The sequence below is a fragment of the Callorhinchus milii genome, unplaced genomic scaffold, assembly GCF_018977255.1.
Source record: "Callorhinchus milii isolate IMCB2004 unplaced genomic scaffold, IMCB_Cmil_1.0 Scaffold8, whole genome shotgun sequence".
Taxonomy (NCBI): Eukaryota; Metazoa; Chordata; class Chondrichthyes; order Chimaeriformes; family Callorhinchidae; genus Callorhinchus; species Callorhinchus milii.
The window spans coordinates 7,429,730-7,446,893 of NW_024704749.1; the positions used below are offsets into that span (position 1 = coordinate 7,429,730).

The following is a 17,164-nucleotide window of genomic DNA, read 5'->3' on the forward strand; positions in this document are numbered from 1 at the left end:
AGGGTGTTGGGGGGGATAGGGTGTTGGGGGTGTGGGGGAGAGGGGGTGAGGGGAAAGGGTGTGGGGGGAGAGGGTGTTGGGGGGGTGGGGAGAGGGTGTTGGGGGGGAGAGGGTGTGGGGGGGAGAGGGTGTGGGGGGGGTGGGGGGGGGGGTGAGGGTGTTGGGGGGAGTGACACATTGTCTCTCTCTCTCTGTGATACCATTGTAACCACTCGTCAGCTGTGAGAGTCACGTGGTTCCCGCTGGCGCAGGCGCAGACCGTCGCTGGGTGGGGACAGGCGGAAGTGTGGCGTCTCAGCGGAGCTCAGAGCAGCAGCGACTCTCTCTCTCTCTCTCTCTGTGTGTGTGTGTCTCTCTCTCTCTCTCCCCCTCCCATCATGCCGGTAAGTGCCTGTCTCCCCGGGGACCGGGGATCCGCTCGGCATCAGCCCTGACGTTACATTTACTTTAATAAACAGTGAGTTTGAAGCCGGTGACAGTGACCCAGTGGGAGAGACAGGGAGGAAGGAACCAGGAAGTCGGGCTGTTTGAGGCCTTCCCCCCAAAAAAAAACCCTCCCCCTCCATCCAATTCACTCAGCTACTTTCATGGGGTGGGGTGGGGGGGGTTTGCCCCCTCCTTCACGGTTACCTCAGCTGATTTACGTTCCCTCACTCCGCACCCCTCTGTTTCACCGAGCGGTGAAGTGGGAACGTGGTTGCGGAGCGGTTTGTCCGGTCGCTTTCCCGGGATAAATAATCCCGGTATGTCCCGGGAAGCGCTTTGAGGTGTCCCGATGACGCGGTACACGGCGTGAACGTCAAATGCGAGAGTTACCGTTAAAAGATCCTAAAGCGTTGGCTGACCCTTGCGCAACGCCTTGGGACGTCCTCCCGACGTGAAAGGCGCTCTATAAACGAAATGTTGTTGTTGTTGTTGTTGTTGCTTGCTGCCTTCTCCCCAGACAGAGAGACTTTCCACGATATAATCTGCTTAAAAATCGACTGTAAGAAAGTCGTCCTCTTAATAAAACAATTGTTAGTTGTAATTTTTGTATCGGTTGCAGCCGAGTGAACGATGGCAAAGCGAGAGTAACGTCACTGACTGTGTGCCTCTTTCCCTTTTCCGAAGGCTTACCATTCCACCTTAAATGACTCTTCAGCGAAACTAGTTGGAAACATCGCTCTGTTGCCACTTAGGACACAGTTTAAAGGACCGGCTCCCAAAGAGAGTAAGTTTTGTTTTTCCACGCATCAAAAACAACAACTTCCATTTACACAGCGTCCCTCATGCAGCGTAGAGAGCAGCACTCGACAGTGGAGCCTGACGCGGAGCCAGGAGGTGGGACAGGTGACCGTGAGCATGGTCGAAGAGGAAGATCTTCAGGCGCGACCTGAAGCTAGGAGAGGAGGGGAAGGAAAAAACTGCATTCAGATGCATTCTTTAACTAGCTCCATCTCACAAGGAGATCGTTCTAGATTCTTTTGTGTGTGTGCATTGTGTTTTGAAAGCGGGTAGTTGAAAATTGCAGGGAGTCGAGTATTATTATATGGAGAAAGTTGTTTTTTTCAAGTTTGGTAAAGGGAGTTCTAATCTTTTCCAGCCAAAGACAATGACATCATTGATGAAGCAATCTACTTTTTTAAAGCAAATGTATTCTTCAAAAACTATGAAATAAAGGTATGTTTTTTTTTCTGTGGGGGGCGGGGGGAGACTAGTTTTTGTGTTCCATTTGGGAAAGAATTGGGATTTCTTTTACTTGCTGTGAATGTGCAGGATCTCCGCATGTGTTTGCAGAAACTCTTCCGTGGAGGAAGTATAGTGGCCATCGCTCTGTGCTTTGAAGGAGGATGTGGGTTTTCTGCTTTGCAGGTTTCCCAGTGATCACAGAGCTGCTGCTGTGAGGAAAGCGCTAAACAGAAGCCAAACTCTCCTCCTATGGGGGGAATAATAATAATTGCATTTGATATAGCGCCTTATCACAAGTCTCAAAGCGCTTCACAGAATATACTGTAAAGTGAAATGACTGTGTGTTTTGGAGTGAAACGTGGCAGCCAATTGTGCACAGCAGTGTCCCACAAACAGCTGTGGATTGAGTGACCAATTTTTTGGGGGGGCAGGAGAGATTATTACCCACGGAAAGCGATTTGCCAATCAACTAACAACCGAGTTCTTATTTACTAGTCCTGTAGCTAGTGGTTAGAGCTCTCGCCTTGCAAGCGAGAGACCTGGGTTCGATTTCCGGCAGGGCGAAACCTTGGTCAAGTTTCCTTACTCCACATGCCTGATAATAATCCCTCAAGAAAAAAACAATAATGATTTGGTCACTCAATCCACCACTCCACTGTTGTGCCCACAAATATACAGTCAATTCACTTTACAGTATATTCTGTGAAGTGCTTTGAGATGTCTAGAAGACATGAAAAGCGCTATATCAAATGCAAGGATTATTATTATTACTACTAGGTAGAACGAGGCACGTGGAATAAGGAAACTTTTACCTAAGGTTTTGCTGCGCCCGGGAATCAAACCCGGGCCCTCTTGCTTGCGAGGCGAGTGGACTAACCACCATCCTAAGAGACTCCACAATTATCCTTTTACACTGCCGTATGCCCTTAGAGATCAGGCTAACACATTGCTATAATTGCAGAATGAAGCTGACCGAACCATGATCTACATCACCCTTTACATTACTGAATGCCTCAAAAAACTTCAGAAGGTAAGGAGAAAAATTCTCAAAGATTTAATCTCTTTTCCACGCCCCCCACCCCACCCCATTACACACCCCACATTTCCGGCTACAACCTGTTCATAGTATTTCAGAGATAAACCCTGGACTCCCAGTTATTCCTCCCACATTACATAAGATCAGATAAATATACACACAACACATTATACATTTGTATAGTGCCTTTCATGTTGGGACGTCCCAAAGCGCTGGACAGTCAAGGATGTGCAACTGAGCTGGGGGTTGGGATCAGGAGTGGAGGAGAGCCCTTGTGAAATCTTTCAGAGAATTTCACTTTCTGTTTTTGTGTGTGTGTGTTGTTTTTTTTAAGTGCAACTCAAAAGGTCAAGGGGAGAAAGAAATGTACACCTTGGGGATAACTAGCTTTCCCATCCCGGGGGAGCCTGGATTCCCTCTCAACGCCATGTACGCCAAACCCGCAAACAGACAGGAAGACGGTACGTGGAAGTAGTGCTCAATGAATGACTCGCATCCGATTGTCAATAAGAGGACGTGAAAGTGCGTGTGATGTTTATTCAGAGGCTGCTGCTTTGTGAACATAATAATGCTAGGATTATTATTTATCCTTGCATTTGATATAGCGCCTTATCACTTTGTGGCGACGCCTCAAAGCGCTTCACGGAATATACTGTAAAGTGGATTGACTGTGCATTTTGTGGGCAAAATGCTGGAGCCAATTTCGCACAGCAGTGTCCCACAAACAGTCATGAATTGAGCGACCAAATTATTGTTATTAATTTTTTTTATTTCAGTCTGTCGCCTGTAACCTTGTCAGGTGCAAATCAAATACTTTTGCTTTTTAATTTTTTTTATAAATGGTGGCTACGTTTTTTTAAATTGGTTTGGATACTCTTAAGCATAATGATAAGTCTCCACGTGCATATGTCAGACACGTATGGTTGAACTAACTAACTAATTAAATGAATAAATAATTTTGACTTCAAGTCTTGTCTAGCAATCGTACGTGCCTAGACTCCTGGTGCTCATTTCAATCAATATTGTTCTTTTTCTGATTAGATTTGATGAGGAGCTACTTACAGCAGCTCAGACAGGAGACTGGCCTGAGACTGTGCGAGAAGGTGTTTGACCCCCAGACTGATAAACCTAGCAAGGTAAGCAGCAGCAACAATATCCAGAGAATTTACAATTATACAACGCCTTTCACTGTTCGGGAGGGTGTCTCAAAGGCTGACTTCATTCACGTGGCTAACTGGGAGCCCAAACTGGTGGAGAGAATGTGACACAGCACAGTTGAAAAGATCAGTTTGAAGGTGGGGAGGGAAGGGGGAGAGACGGTGGGGGGAGGAGGGAGAGCGAGGGTGAGTCAGGGAGGAACTCCGGGATGGATGACGTATGTGTGGCTCATATTATCAGTGTCTCACAAGAACTTGTGGCCGGCTGTCTGTAACTCTCCTGGCTCTCTATTAACTCACAAATTGCGTTTTATTAAATACATGTTATTACTCTTTATTAACCCACAAAAGTGCGTTTTCGCCCAAAAAATACAGTCACTGTATAGTACAGTAAAACTCGCTGCACAGATAAGTCTGAACTGTATAAATCGTATAATCGCCTAAGTCGTACATCTACCAAAGTCCTGTTCAAAAGTTTATATTTTATTCAACTTTGACATAACTCATACTTTTCATAAGCCATATGTATGGTCCCAACTGATACGACTTATGTGAGTTTTACAGCATATTCTGTGAAGCGCTTTGAGACATCTCGACAAAGTGATAAGGCACTATATCAAATGGAAGAATTATTATTATTATAACCCATTGTTTTTGCTTGTTCCTCCCCCCCCCCCCCCCCGCAGTGGTGGATGTGCTTTGCGAAGAAACAGTTCATGAACAAGAGCCTGTCAGCACCCGGGCAATAAACCTCTCAGTGGGGAATATCTCGACGTGATCAGTTGCAGGGAGGAATTGTACCCAAATGAATTCACCTGCAGCGAGATGTACAAAGTGTTTTTTTTTTGTCTCGCCTTGGCCTTGTTCTGAATGATTTTATACAGGGGTGGGGTGGGGGTTGTTGAATAAAAGTACATGGCTCACATGGATGAGGTGGCTTTATTTCAAAACGATCGGTGTTCAATATGCTTAGTCCAGATGTTTTTCATCTGGGCCTTGTACATTTGTTTTGCAACATCAGATGATTGAAACAGGACACAAAGCAAGCAAACCTGCTGGTCAGAATATTTCAAAGCTGATTCAGTTGTGTCTCCCCACATTACATACAAGTCATAAATGGCCCCCTGCCCCCCCCCCCCCCCCCGAACAAACACAGTTTGCTGCTTCGTACAAGTGTGATAGTATTAAAAATCAAAGTGTGCTGGTATTTTTTTCTCAAGGATAAGGTCTGAATAATACTGCGTGCAATTTAATCTGATCCCTCTTCCTGCTGTCTTAACACCTTGTAGCCAACCACAATATTATGTTGAGGTTTAATTCCAGTAAAGAGGAGGGGGGGGCTTTGAGCAGGACTTTGTCGGTTCATTTCTCTTGTGTGAACTTTGCTCAAAATTAACCTTGTGTCTCTTTATTAATAATAATAAAAAACTAAACTGGCAACCAAACGGATCTGACTGGAATCATTCTGCACGCAGCGGCTGTTTGGCGGTGCTCACACTAAAGAAACGCATTTAATCTTTGAAAGCTTCGAATTAATATTTCAAAAGAAATAACGAAATTTAAGGCTTGCTAAGTAATAGCTTTGTACTAAAGTAATACGACATTCTGTAAAGTGGCTCTAAGCTATTACTGATATGTTGCCAAAGGCTTATTTGATCTCATTAACTAGATAATCTGGAAGAGGCAATGTGAGAATTCAGCTATTGATTAGTATTGTGGAGTCCTGTAGCCAGTGGTTAGAGCATTCGCTTTGCAAATGAGAGACCTGAGTTCAATTCCTGGCGGGCGAAACCTTGGGCAAGTTTCCTTACTCCACACGCCTCATAATAATCCCTCCAAAAAACAAAAACAATAATAAAAATTGGTCATTTTCAATCTACGACTGTTTGTGGGACATTGCTGTGCGCAATTGGCTGCCGCGTTCGCCCACAAATATACGGTCAATTCACTTTACAGTGTGTTCTGTGAAGCGCTTTGGGACGTCCTCCCAACGTGAAAAGCGCTATATCAAATGCGAGGATTATTATTATTTATTATTAGTATGTTAGAACCTCACGCTGATTGTTATGGACGTGGTCGCCCAGCTATTCCTGAAAATTGCACACCCACTGAAAATTCAATGGAACAACTGCAATCATATTTATTACTGATGCATTGCCTCGGATTAAACTGTAGTGTCTGGGTTATGTAAACTGATCTTTGAACATCCACTGTTAAATCTTTTCATTTGCAAACGGGTGTGTGTGTGTGTGTGTGTGTGTACACTGAAAACAAGAGTTCCCAACAAAACATGCAAAGTTGCTGCAAATACTCAGTGCAATCAATCTGATGGGGACACAGGGGTGACAATGTTTTCTGACAATGAAAACGGCTATAAGGCAAAGGAAATTAATACCGACTGTCAACCTGCTTCGCCAAGAGCAAAGCGAACCATTTCTACCATCTTGATGTTGAGTTAATATTTTTTTAAAAAAAGGAGAGACCGGGAGCAGCGTAACCCCACATCCGACTCCGCCGGGGACCGACCCCCGGACTGACTCATCTGCCTTCCACGCATGCGCCTCGTAAGCCCCCCACCCACAAGCAGAGTAGGCCGCGGCTCGCCCGCGCCCGCCGTCACCCCTCATTTCCTCGACCGTTCACTCTCCACCCTCGAGGAGGGGGCGGAAAAACAACCAACCGAATTTCGCCGAATAATAAATGTTGTGAGAGCGTCGACAGACAACGAATTGCGGTGTGGTTGTTGGTGTTGTGTGCAGGCGGACGGGTGGCCTTTGCTGGAGGACCCTCCCCCCCCACCCCTTGGCTGCTCTCTGGCGCCATTACTGAGGCGCGAGCTCGGGCGGTGGCAGTTATGAACGTCATCGAGCACGTCCGCGAGATGGTGGCCGCCGGCCTGTACTCCAACAGCCGGCTCCTGAGCGGCCTCCTGCTCAGCATGAGCGACAACAGCCCGTGAGTGGGCGCCATAGACACTACCCTTACTTACCCCCTCACACACACACCCCCTCACACACACCCTCACACAGACACACAGGGAGAGAGGGAGAGTGAAACTGACTGAGGGAGAAGAAGAAGAAGAAGAAGAAAAAAAATAATAAAGAGCGCGTGCGTGTGTGTGTGTGAGAGAGTGAGTGTGTGAGGGAAAGAGTGAGTGTGTGAGAGAAAGAGTGAGTGTGTGAGGGAAAGAGAGAGAGAGAGAGAGAGGGTGAGAAAGAGGAGAAGAGAAGAGAGAGAGAGTGAGTGGAAAGAGGGGAAAGACCAGAGTGTGTGGGGGGGGGAGAGAGTGAGAAAGGAGAAGAGAGAAGGCGGCACAGAGAGGAGTGTGTGAAAGAGAGAAAGGAGGAGGAGGAGAGCGAGAGAGTGATATAATAATAATAATAATAATAATCGTTGCATTTGATATGGGGCTTTTCACGTCTCCTCGACGTCTCAAAGCGCTTCACGGGATACGCCGTAAAGTGAATTGACCGTCTACTCGTGGGCGACGCGCGGTAGTCAGTTGCGCACAGCGGCGTCCCCCCCCCCCCCACCCACCCCCCCCACTCCCGCACACACACGCACACACACACAGCCGTGGATTGAGAATGACCAATTTATTATTGTTTCGCTTCGGAGGGATTGGAGCGCGAGAGAGAGAATAATAATGCTCTTTTGCCTTTGGTAGAGCTTCCTCCAGAGCGTTTCACTTGGGTTTTAACGGTCAGGTGGAGTGACTGTGTTTGTAGTCGCGCAGCGGTGTCCCCCGCAAACAGCCGTGGAGTGAGTGACCGCTTTAATTCTTGTTGGGGGGGGGGTGTGGTTGTGGACCAGGACGCTAGGAGAAACTCCCTTTATTTGAATAGTGCCATGAGATATTAAACGTCCATCTGAACAGGCAGACGGGACCTCGTCTCGTCCGAATGACACCATCCGACAATGCAACCCCCCCCCCCCCCCGTCACCCCAGCACAATGTTCTTCGACTATACTGGTGTGAGAGGGAGTTTAAAAAAAATCAACGCTTCATTTCACAATGTTAAAATAATTGAAATCATGATTCACATCAGTTCGAAGATCAAAAGTTTATACTAACAAGTGGTGGTTACAAACCAGACAGGAATCCATTGATGAGTGTATGTATAGATTGAGATATTACAGTTCAGAGGTACAGCAAGAGCGCGGGAGAGAGAGGGATGAACGATGTGAGAGGGAGTGAGTGAGATTGTGAGAGAATGAGTGAGTAGGTAAAAGAGTTGTGTGTGTATGAGAGAGAGCAAAAGTGAGTTTTTTAACAGTGAGTGAGTGTGTAAAAGAGGCTAAGACAACCAGATATGTAATATCTTATTATTATATAAGTGATCTACCAATATATTCGGCGGTGAGTTGGCCATGAGAAATGTACATTCCTTTCTTCCCCCATTTAAAATCCTACCACAGTTCACAGATTGATATTTCGTAGCCTCCAGCGATTATGATTTTGTTCACAGTAGCACTAACTCTACGTTTTGTTCTTTGCTTTTAGAGAATTATTCTCCCCAGCACAGAAATACCAGCTCCTTGTCTACCATGCGGATTCTCTCTTTCATGATAAAGAATATCGCAACGCCGAATCCAAATACAAGATCGCTTTACAGCAGAAGAAGGCGCTGAGCAAGACCACAAAAATGAGGCCAGCTGGGGGCAGCACCCCTTCAACCCCACAGACCCAGGTTAGTGTGTTTAGTGTTAGTGAAAACGCCCTTCTGGTTAGGGTTTATTCTTTTCTCTTGCCCAAGGCCATGTCGTGGCTGAAGGACAGGCTGGTGTGGGATTCTTTGTTTCTCTTCTCACAGCTGTGATTGGAGGTGTAACGCGGTGGGGGTGAGGGGCAGAAAGGAGGGTGGTGGTGCCAATACTCATGTGAGTTCAAAGGCATCAAGGGATATAGAGCAAAGGCTCAACAACAAATTACATTTGTATAGTGCCTTTCATGTCGGGAGCACGTCCTAATATCAATATGGCAATGTTGAATCACTTGGAGTTGAGGTACAGATCAGCCATGATCTAATAGGATGACAGAACAGCCTCGAGGGGCTGAATGGCCTTCTCCTGTTCCTATGATTGGTGAGCAGGTGGATTTTAGCTGTATACTACAGTTGTAAGATTTACATTGAAGGGCAATTGTTGCACAGAATGGGGTTTACTTTATTTGGTAAAAGTTTTAACTTTGTCTCCCCTTCCACCCGTGTTGTGTTATTTTTATTTTCTATGTGGGTATCCAGATGTGTTCAGATTGCAGTGACTTTTCCTGGGTTCCTGAGCTCAGGAGCCGTTCCTTCACACTGAGGGATACAAAAATGTGGAACGCCCTGCTACTCGAAACCTACAATGACCAAATCAATAGGCCAATAGTTTTAAAAGGACAGATAGACACTTGGGCAGTTAAGGCCATTAACGGGATGGTGCAAAAGGCCAGTCTATTGGGATTAAAAAATTTGCCGAGATCCAATCAACTGGTTGAACAGACTTCCTGTTCCTGCTTTCCAATCATCACTTTTGCACTTTTATTTTCTCCTTCAGCACTGCCAGGGTGAGATAATAATAATAATAATCCTTGCATTCGATAAAGAGCCTCATTGCATTCTGATAGCGCTTCACAGAATATCCTTTAGAGTGAACTATTTCTTGTGGTAGCCAATTGTGCACAGCAGTGTCCCACAAACAGTTGTGGATTGAATGACCAAATTATTATTATTTATTTTGAAAGGATTATTACCCTCAGAAAGCGATCCACCAATCGACTAACAACCGTGTTCCTACTTACTGCTAGGCAAACAGAAATTCCCCCCTCCCCAGGTTACATGTTAGATTGTTATGTGTTTTTGTAATCGTCCTCATGCCATATTCCTAATAGGTTTGTTCTGTTTTACTTTTGTAGGGATGTCAACAGAGAGCCAGAAAAGTTTCAGAAGTTGGTAGCAAATTTTCTTTCAAAACATTTCACTTTGACTTTTGTTATTCGCATTTCAGTTATTCAGTAGAATTGTTTTACTTTCCATTTCATGCCTCTTATCACTTTCTTTCTTAGCTTGTAACTTAGTGCAGCCTCCGTTTATCTAACTTTCCTCTTTGGTGTACGCGTGGCTTTCTTTTCGGAAGGGGTGAAGGGAGCGTGTGTGCCTTCAGGGCAGACTTGGTCAGGCTATTTTATCATAAGGTGTAACTGTTCCCTCTTTTAACCTTCTTAACTGCACAATTATCCCTAGAAGTTATAGTGTGTTGGTGTGTGTGTGCGGTGGATGTAAATGACGCTGTATTCTGTGTCAAGCCTGTGACCGTGTACCGATCTCCTAGTCAATGGAGAAGGAGCTGGGTTTGGGGGAGGAATGAGTGTTGGGGCTATCTTGTGGCGCTGTTTTTCAGAACTGCCGGTTGATGCGCAATGCGTTTGTTGCGTGACGTCATTGCGTACTGGCAGATAATTGCATAAATGGTAATTCCTGTTTTGGGCGGTAAGGCCCACAACAAAAAAATTGTTCAAATCGTCTTCAAATCGAAATTGTGAAATGCAAACCAGCGACAAACTGGGAATAGGAGAGTCAGAGGCGCATGCAGGGAATTGGTTAAGAACTTTCTGCGTTCCATTGCAGTGCCTGCCGTCTGAGATTGAGGTCAAGTATAAAATGGCCGAATGCTACACAATGCTGCGGCAGGAGAGAGACGCTGTTGCCATCCTGGACACCATTCCCACCAGGCAGCGCACTCCCAAGGTAACAACCGTAACCTCTGCATGATTGTGTTTTTTTTATATCTAAACCTTGCGCCATGTATTGGGGCTTCAGCCTCTCTTGACTGTCCAGCGCTTTGGGACATCCTCCTGACGTGAAAGGCGCTGTGTAAATGTAATTTATTGTTGTTGTTATACGGCTTTTAAGCATGTATAAGAACAGGAGTAGTCATTCTGTCAGTTTGTTAGATCATAAAAGATGGTTTAATCCCATTTTCCTAAACCTTTTCCCTTTAATATCCTTACTTCCCAAGTGTTTGCCAATCTAGCTTTTAAAGATCCCAATAGATTCTCCCTCCCTCCAACGCTCTCCACCTCTGCCTTGCCCTGATTTCCTTTGTTATAGCGGGAAACTGTAGGACAATGAAATCCGGCCTGGACTTTTCCTGTATGTCTCTGTGTGCACGCTGACCACTGACTGGCTCTCTCCTCTGTCTAGATAAACATGATGTTAGCGAACCTGTATAAGAAAGCTGGACAGGAGAGATCGGCTGTCACCAGCTATAAGGAGGTGTTACGACAGTGCCCCCTGGCACTGGATGCAATTCTGGGTAGGTTCAGCAATGCAACCAAACAAGCAGCTGTTGGATATATATTTGAATGTTGGATCATTCAATATATTTGTATAAACTGGGCACATGGAGACTGGGAAGGAATATGGTGGGATGGAGGGATGCATGTGCTGGGAAAAAATATGTCCTGTAGAATGGCAAAAAATTTACAGCACAGAAGGAAGCAGTTTAGTTCCTTCAGTGTGTGTGTGTGTTAGTTCTTGCTCCCCCACTGGAGTCATGCATTCTAACCCCCGGCTCTGTCCCCAGACTCTTATGTATTTATCCACTTTCCTTTTCAATATTAACGGACTTAAATGCAATACAGTAAATTCCTGATAAAAAAATGTAAGTTATTGATAAATTAACCCTGGCTTAACTTGTCACTACCACTTAAGCCATCATTCTGTCAATGTACCGACTGCATTTATTTATGCATTCAGACACGTGCCTAACTCGCCACTTCTCGTGAATTTGCCGTCAAATGTAGTGCCTAAGGAAGTTTTTTGCTGTTCCCTTTACCCAGGTCTGTTGTCCCTATCAGTGAAGGGAGCTGAGGTGGCGTCTCTGACCATGAATGTGATTCAGAGTATCCCCAATCTCGATTGGCTGTCCATCTGGATCAAAGCATATGCCTTTGTTCACACTGGCGACAACCCCCGAGCCATCAATACCATCTGGTGAGCAGATTCCTCCGTCCTACAAAATACACAGTCAATCCACTTTACAATGTGTTCTGTGAGGCAGGGTTTCGAGACATCTGGATAACATGATAAGGCGCTATATTGAATGCAAGGATTATTATTAATAATAAACCCCATTTGCTTCACCTCGTGAGCCCCGCAGAACACAGGGAACGTGGAACGAGAAACCTGCTTGGGGTTGCGGAGGGGGGAGTGAAAAATTGACCGTTGTGTGGGTGAGTGGACAGATATTGTCACTGCTGCTTATATTCTCTCCCTAGCTCTCTGGAGAAGAAGTCTTTGCTTCGTGACAATGTGGATCTGATGGGCAGCCTGGCTGATTTGTACTTCCGTGTGGGCGACAGCAAAAACGCCGTCTTAAAGTTTGAGCAGGCTCAGATTCTGGATCCGTATCTAATCAAAGGTAATGTACAAATAACAGTGCGTCATCTCCAGTCGGTAGCCTGGCTCTTGGCTGTTATCCCTCTCGGCTCTGGGTCAGGAGGTTGGGGGTTCGAACCTTACATGGGCACTTGACCTCACAATCCAGGCCAACTTTCCTCTGGAGTATGGTGTTGGAAGGCGGGGAATGTACTGTATTATTGGAGGTGCTGTTTTTCAGTTGAGAAGTTAACTGACTTTTGCCTGACTTTCTGTCAAAGATCCTGTCTCACAGTCTGAAAAGAGAAGGCAGTTTCTTTACTGAAACGAATGGCAATGCCATTCACCATCCTTGACTTTTATTACATGTGAACCACCTTTCTTTCAGGATGGTGAGCTGCTATAACAACAACAACTTGCATTTATATACTGCCCCTCACGCAGGGTAGCGCCCCAGAGCACTTGACAGTGGCAGAGCATGATGTCGAGCCGGGGGGAGGGCAGAGGTGATCGTAAGCATGGTGAAAGAGGAAGGTCTTCAGGCACGACCTGAAGATGGTGAAGGAGGAGGCAAGGCTGAGGGATTCAGGGAATGTGTTCCCGATACGAGTTCTTATTCTGTATTCCTTTGAGTTTAGAAGGTTGAGGGGTAATCTAATTGAGGTTTTTAAAATAATAATAAAAACATTTGATAGTGTAGCTACAGAGAAACTACTTCCTCTGTTGGGGGAATCCAGAATAAGGAAGCTTAATCTTAAAGTTAGAGTTAGGCCATTTAGGAGTGAAATCAGAAAGCAGTTTTTCATGCAAGGGGTAGTGGAAATCTGTAACTCTCCCCCAAAAGGCTGTGGACGCTTAATCAATTCACATTTTCAAGACTGAAGTAGAGAGATATTTGTTAGGTCAGGGTATCAAGCGATATGGGGCAAGGGCGGGTAATTGGAGTTGAGGTACAGATCAGCCATGATCTAATAGAATGGCAGAACAGGCTCGAGGGGCTGAATGGTATCTCCCCATTCCTGTGTTCTTTTCTAACATTCAAACGTTCCCGGGCCAGGAATGGACGTGTATGGGTACCTGCTGGCAGGCGAGGGGCGACTGGAGGACGTGGAGAACTTAGGCGGCCGTTTATTCAATATCTCGGATCAGCATGCGGAACCCTGGGTGGTTTCAGGGTGAGTGGTGCTATTCTGATTTCTGCGTGAGTGAAGAGCGCACAAAGTTATTGTTTTCACGCAATGAAATGTCTTGAGTGAAAGGTCTCTATTTGGGAAAGGGGAAAGCATGTGCTCATAAACACAAGCACTGAATGTCACTGTTCAGATTCCTTCTCCTGACTAACAACCTGGTTGTTAGTTGATTGGTGGATCGCTTTCTGGGGGGTAATAATCTCTAAAAAATAAATTTTGGTCGCTCAATCCTATGACTGTTTATGGGACGCTGCTGCGAGCAATCGGCTGATGCGCTTCACCTATAAAATGCACAGTCAATCCACTTTACGATATATTCTGTGAAGTGCTTTGCGATGTCTCAACGATGCGATAAGACGCTGGGGTCAAATGCAAGGATTAGTATAAGGATTATTATTGTTCTCTTGTGTCTCTCTGGCTCCCCAGGTACCAGTGTTTGTACAGCAAGCGCTACTCGCGGGCCCTCTATTTGGGGGCCAAAGCCATTCAGCTGAACAGCAACAGTGTGCAAGCCTTGCTGCTGAAGGGAGCAGCTCTGCGGGCCTTGGGAAGGATACAGGAAGCCATCATCCATTTCCGTGAAGCCATGCGCCTGGCCCCCTGCAGGATGGATTGTTACGAAGGCAGGTTACCCTTTAACGTGCTTGTTAGCAGCAGGTTTTTACATCTTCTGTAGCACCTTGTGAAAGTTTTGCAAACCCAAATCAACTGGATGTTGAGCTGTTTAAACTTTGGACCCTGGACTTGTTTCATCTGTCGAGTCTTACGTTCTTATTGTCTCAGGTTAAATGCTTCGTTTGGGACAAGTCATGAGCCAGGATGGTGGCAATTCTTATGTTCTTTGTGATGTTTTTTAAAATAGGTAGCGACTGTATTAAAAATGATTCAATGGGTAGCATCACCATTCCACTCACTTTGTTTGATCTCCCCCCCACCCTCCCTACCGTACAGGTCTTGTCGAGTGTTATTTGGCTTCGAACAGTATAAGGGAGGCAATGGTCATGGCCAATAACGTCTACAAAACCTTGGGACCCAACGCCCAAACCTTGACACTCTTCGCCACCGTCTGTTTGGAAGATCCAATGACCCAAGAGAAGGCGAGGACACTGCTGGATAAAGCTCTGGCCCAGAAATCTGATTACCTGAAAGCTGTGGTCAAAAAAGCAGAGCTGTTGAGTAAGTTGGTGTTTCTGCCATAAAATCTAGAGAAAGTGGCTGAGATGATGGCTGGGTGAGGGGGTGGTGGGGGAGAGAGATGTCTAATTTGCTGTGTTTCTTAATATAAAATGTTTCTTAATATAAAGTGTTTCCTTCAGCACGTTTGATTCAATTGCAACAAGGGTTGAATTATTTTCATGTTTTTAGGTTGGGATAAGGGGGGAATTGGCCGCTTTTGTCAATAGAATTTCCAATAACAGAATATTTTAGTGTAAAGAGAAGCCACTGGCCTGATGTGTGTGTGTGTGTGTGTGTGGGAGGGGGGGGGTGGAGACTGTGCACGACATCGTTATCTCTTTGCCCCCACGTTGGCCTTTTACCTTTGAATTTTTGAGAGGTTAAAGACTTGTTCCGATGCTGATATTGGCTGTTGACAGGTCGGGAGCAGAAGTACGATGAGGGAATAGCGCTGTTACGGAACGCACTGGCCAATCAGAGTGTGTGCGTGCTACACAGGATGCTGGGAGACTTTCTGCTAGCCGTCAGCGATTACCAGGAGGCGATGGACCAGTACAGCATCGCGTTAAGGTACTCACTCCTGTCAGTCACTGGTTTATTATAATAATAATCCTTGCTTTTGATATAGCGCCTTATCACGTCGTTGAGACATCTGAAAGTGCTTCACAGAATATACTGTAAAGTGGAGTGACTGTGTGTATTTTGTGGGCGATCACACATGCTTCTAATTGTTTTCTAACAAATGAAACTGGTATAAAACTGAGCTGGGCCAAGGCTCAATGTAGCTCCTTTCACCTCGAAGTGTTCCGCACACAACACTGGGAGCATCAGGCTGGGAGAGAGGGAGAGTTTCAGGATGTTGATTGGCGGGAGAGCCTTCATCCACTCTGCCCCCAACCTCTGGAATTCCATCCCCCAATCACTCCGCCTCGCCCCCTCCTTAGCCTCCTTCAAGTCCTGCCTCAAGACCCTCCTCTTCAATCATGCCATCGGCCACCCCACTTCCCCTCCCTTCTCCCCCCGACCCCAGTTCGGGTCTGAAATGCTGTACACTGTCCAGCGCCTTGGGACGTCCTCCTGACGTGAAAGGCGCTATACAAATATAATCTTGTTGTTGTTTAAGACAGACACACGGGTATTTCAGAAGGATTTGAAGACGGGGAGAGTTCCTGAGCGCGGGTCACAGTGTTTGTTCTCTCCGATTGCAGCATGGATCCCAACGACCAGAAGTCTTTGGAGGGAATGCAGAAAATGGAGAAGGAGGAGAGCCAGACCGAGGCGACCCAGGAGGAAGATGTGGACGACATGGAGGGCAGCGGGGAAGAAGGCGACTTGGAAGGGAGTGACAGTGAGACTGCACAGTGGGCAGACCAGGAGCAATGGTTTGGAATGCAATAGCAATGCCCCCCCAACTTGTTCAGTCTGTGCCATTTAATAACCCTAACTAATAATCATTGCTTTGTAACACAGCAGCCAGCGTCAGCTGTAGGTCAACATTGGTAAACAGCTGAGCTCAAAGCTTGTACGTAATATATTGCTGGGGGTAGGGGGTGTGAGCAATGGCTGGTTAGCTAATCACTTTGCCCCAGTCAACTGGTAAGCCTAATTGTAACTCCTGGCTAACTCATCACAGACCAGGTATTGAACTCGAACACTTTAGGGATTTTGTAGTCAGTGGTATTACCCTGTCATTTGAGTCATCTGAGCCACAGCAATGGTTTCCGAGTTGTAATTTGCACATTTGGCTGCACTTCATGTGTTTCCGAGCCTCGACACTGAGTGAAAAGGTTTGAAACTTTACAAAGGATCCATTGACCTGTAGATTTATTTTCTTTTAAAGCTCACCTTCGACCCCAGGATTTACCTCCCAACATTTGTCATTTTTTCAGCCACCCAGGAATTGTTTACATCTTGTATTGTGCACCATATCATTCAGTGGTTGTTAGGCAGGAGTTGGGTTCTGAATTGGTTTGGTTGAGATCTACTGTGATGTGTTGGGGGCGGAAATTAGAAAAAAGATTTTTGCGTGTGTGGGTGCAGGCAGCTGCTAACTGCTGTACTTGTTAAGTATGCACTGCACTGGGAGCATCAATGTATATCAAATGTAGCTTTTTAAAAAAAATAATTTTTTAATTGAATAAAATAATGTCCTTGGATGTTTAGCAGCTTCTTGTTCAGTGAAGGACTGACTGGGTGATGATAAATCCTCAGCGCTGCCAGTGCTGGTGAGATTTCAAGCTGGTCGTGGCTCTAAGGTTAAGGTTTGAAGCCTTCATGTTAGTCTTGACAGAAAGATTAAGTGTGCAGGGGGTGTCACATGGGGAGATTGCAGACTCTGTTGACTCCCACAACCTGTGGACTGTCACTTGCCAGACGAAAGCAGACCAAGGTCCATCCAGTTCGTCTTCCATCACTTTCTGCTTCCACCATCTCCCCAGTTAGGCTGTTCCATACGTTTACTACTCGCTCACTGAAATAGTGTCTCTGCAGATTAGTTTTGAATTTACCCCTCCCCTTCAATCGCACGCCGTCTCCTCTGGTTCTACTGTTCTGGACAAAATAAAACCACTTATCC

At 45.9% G+C, this 17,164-nt stretch overlaps 2 protein-coding genes across 3 annotated transcripts; both read left to right on the forward strand.

Moving 5' to 3' along the window:
- The first annotated feature begins 253 nt into the window (after positions 1–253).
- On the forward strand, positions 254–5,301 carry arpc3 (actin related protein 2/3 complex, subunit 3). The gene is made up of 7 exons (XM_007902250.2): positions 254–383; positions 1,111–1,210; positions 1,583–1,659; positions 2,630–2,698; positions 3,039–3,165; positions 3,746–3,840; positions 4,548–5,301. The coding sequence occupies exons 1-7, from the start codon at positions 378–380 to the stop codon at positions 4,608–4,610; spliced, it is 537 nt and encodes a 178-aa protein (XP_007900441.1). The 5' UTR covers positions 254–377; the 3' UTR covers positions 4,611–5,301.
- A 1,369-nt stretch (positions 5,302–6,670) lies between these two features.
- anapc7 (anaphase promoting complex subunit 7) lies at positions 6,671–16,745 on the forward strand. 2 transcript variants are annotated; one of them, XM_042337745.1, is made up of 12 exons: positions 6,671–6,816; positions 8,365–8,551; positions 9,760–9,792; positions 10,472–10,591; positions 11,048–11,159; positions 11,686–11,839; positions 12,124–12,266; positions 13,281–13,398; positions 13,840–14,036; positions 14,365–14,589; positions 15,009–15,159; positions 15,798–16,745. In XM_042337745.1, the coding sequence occupies exons 1-12, from the start codon at positions 6,716–6,718 to the stop codon at positions 15,985–15,987; spliced, it is 1,731 nt and encodes a 576-aa protein (XP_042193679.1). In that variant the 5' UTR covers positions 6,671–6,715; the 3' UTR covers positions 15,988–16,745. The 2 variants fall into 2 exon arrangements, with proteins under 2 accessions (XP_042193679.1, XP_042193680.1); XM_042337746.1 differs by lacking the exon at positions 9,760–9,792.
- The last annotated feature ends 419 nt before the right edge of the window (positions 16,746–17,164 follow it).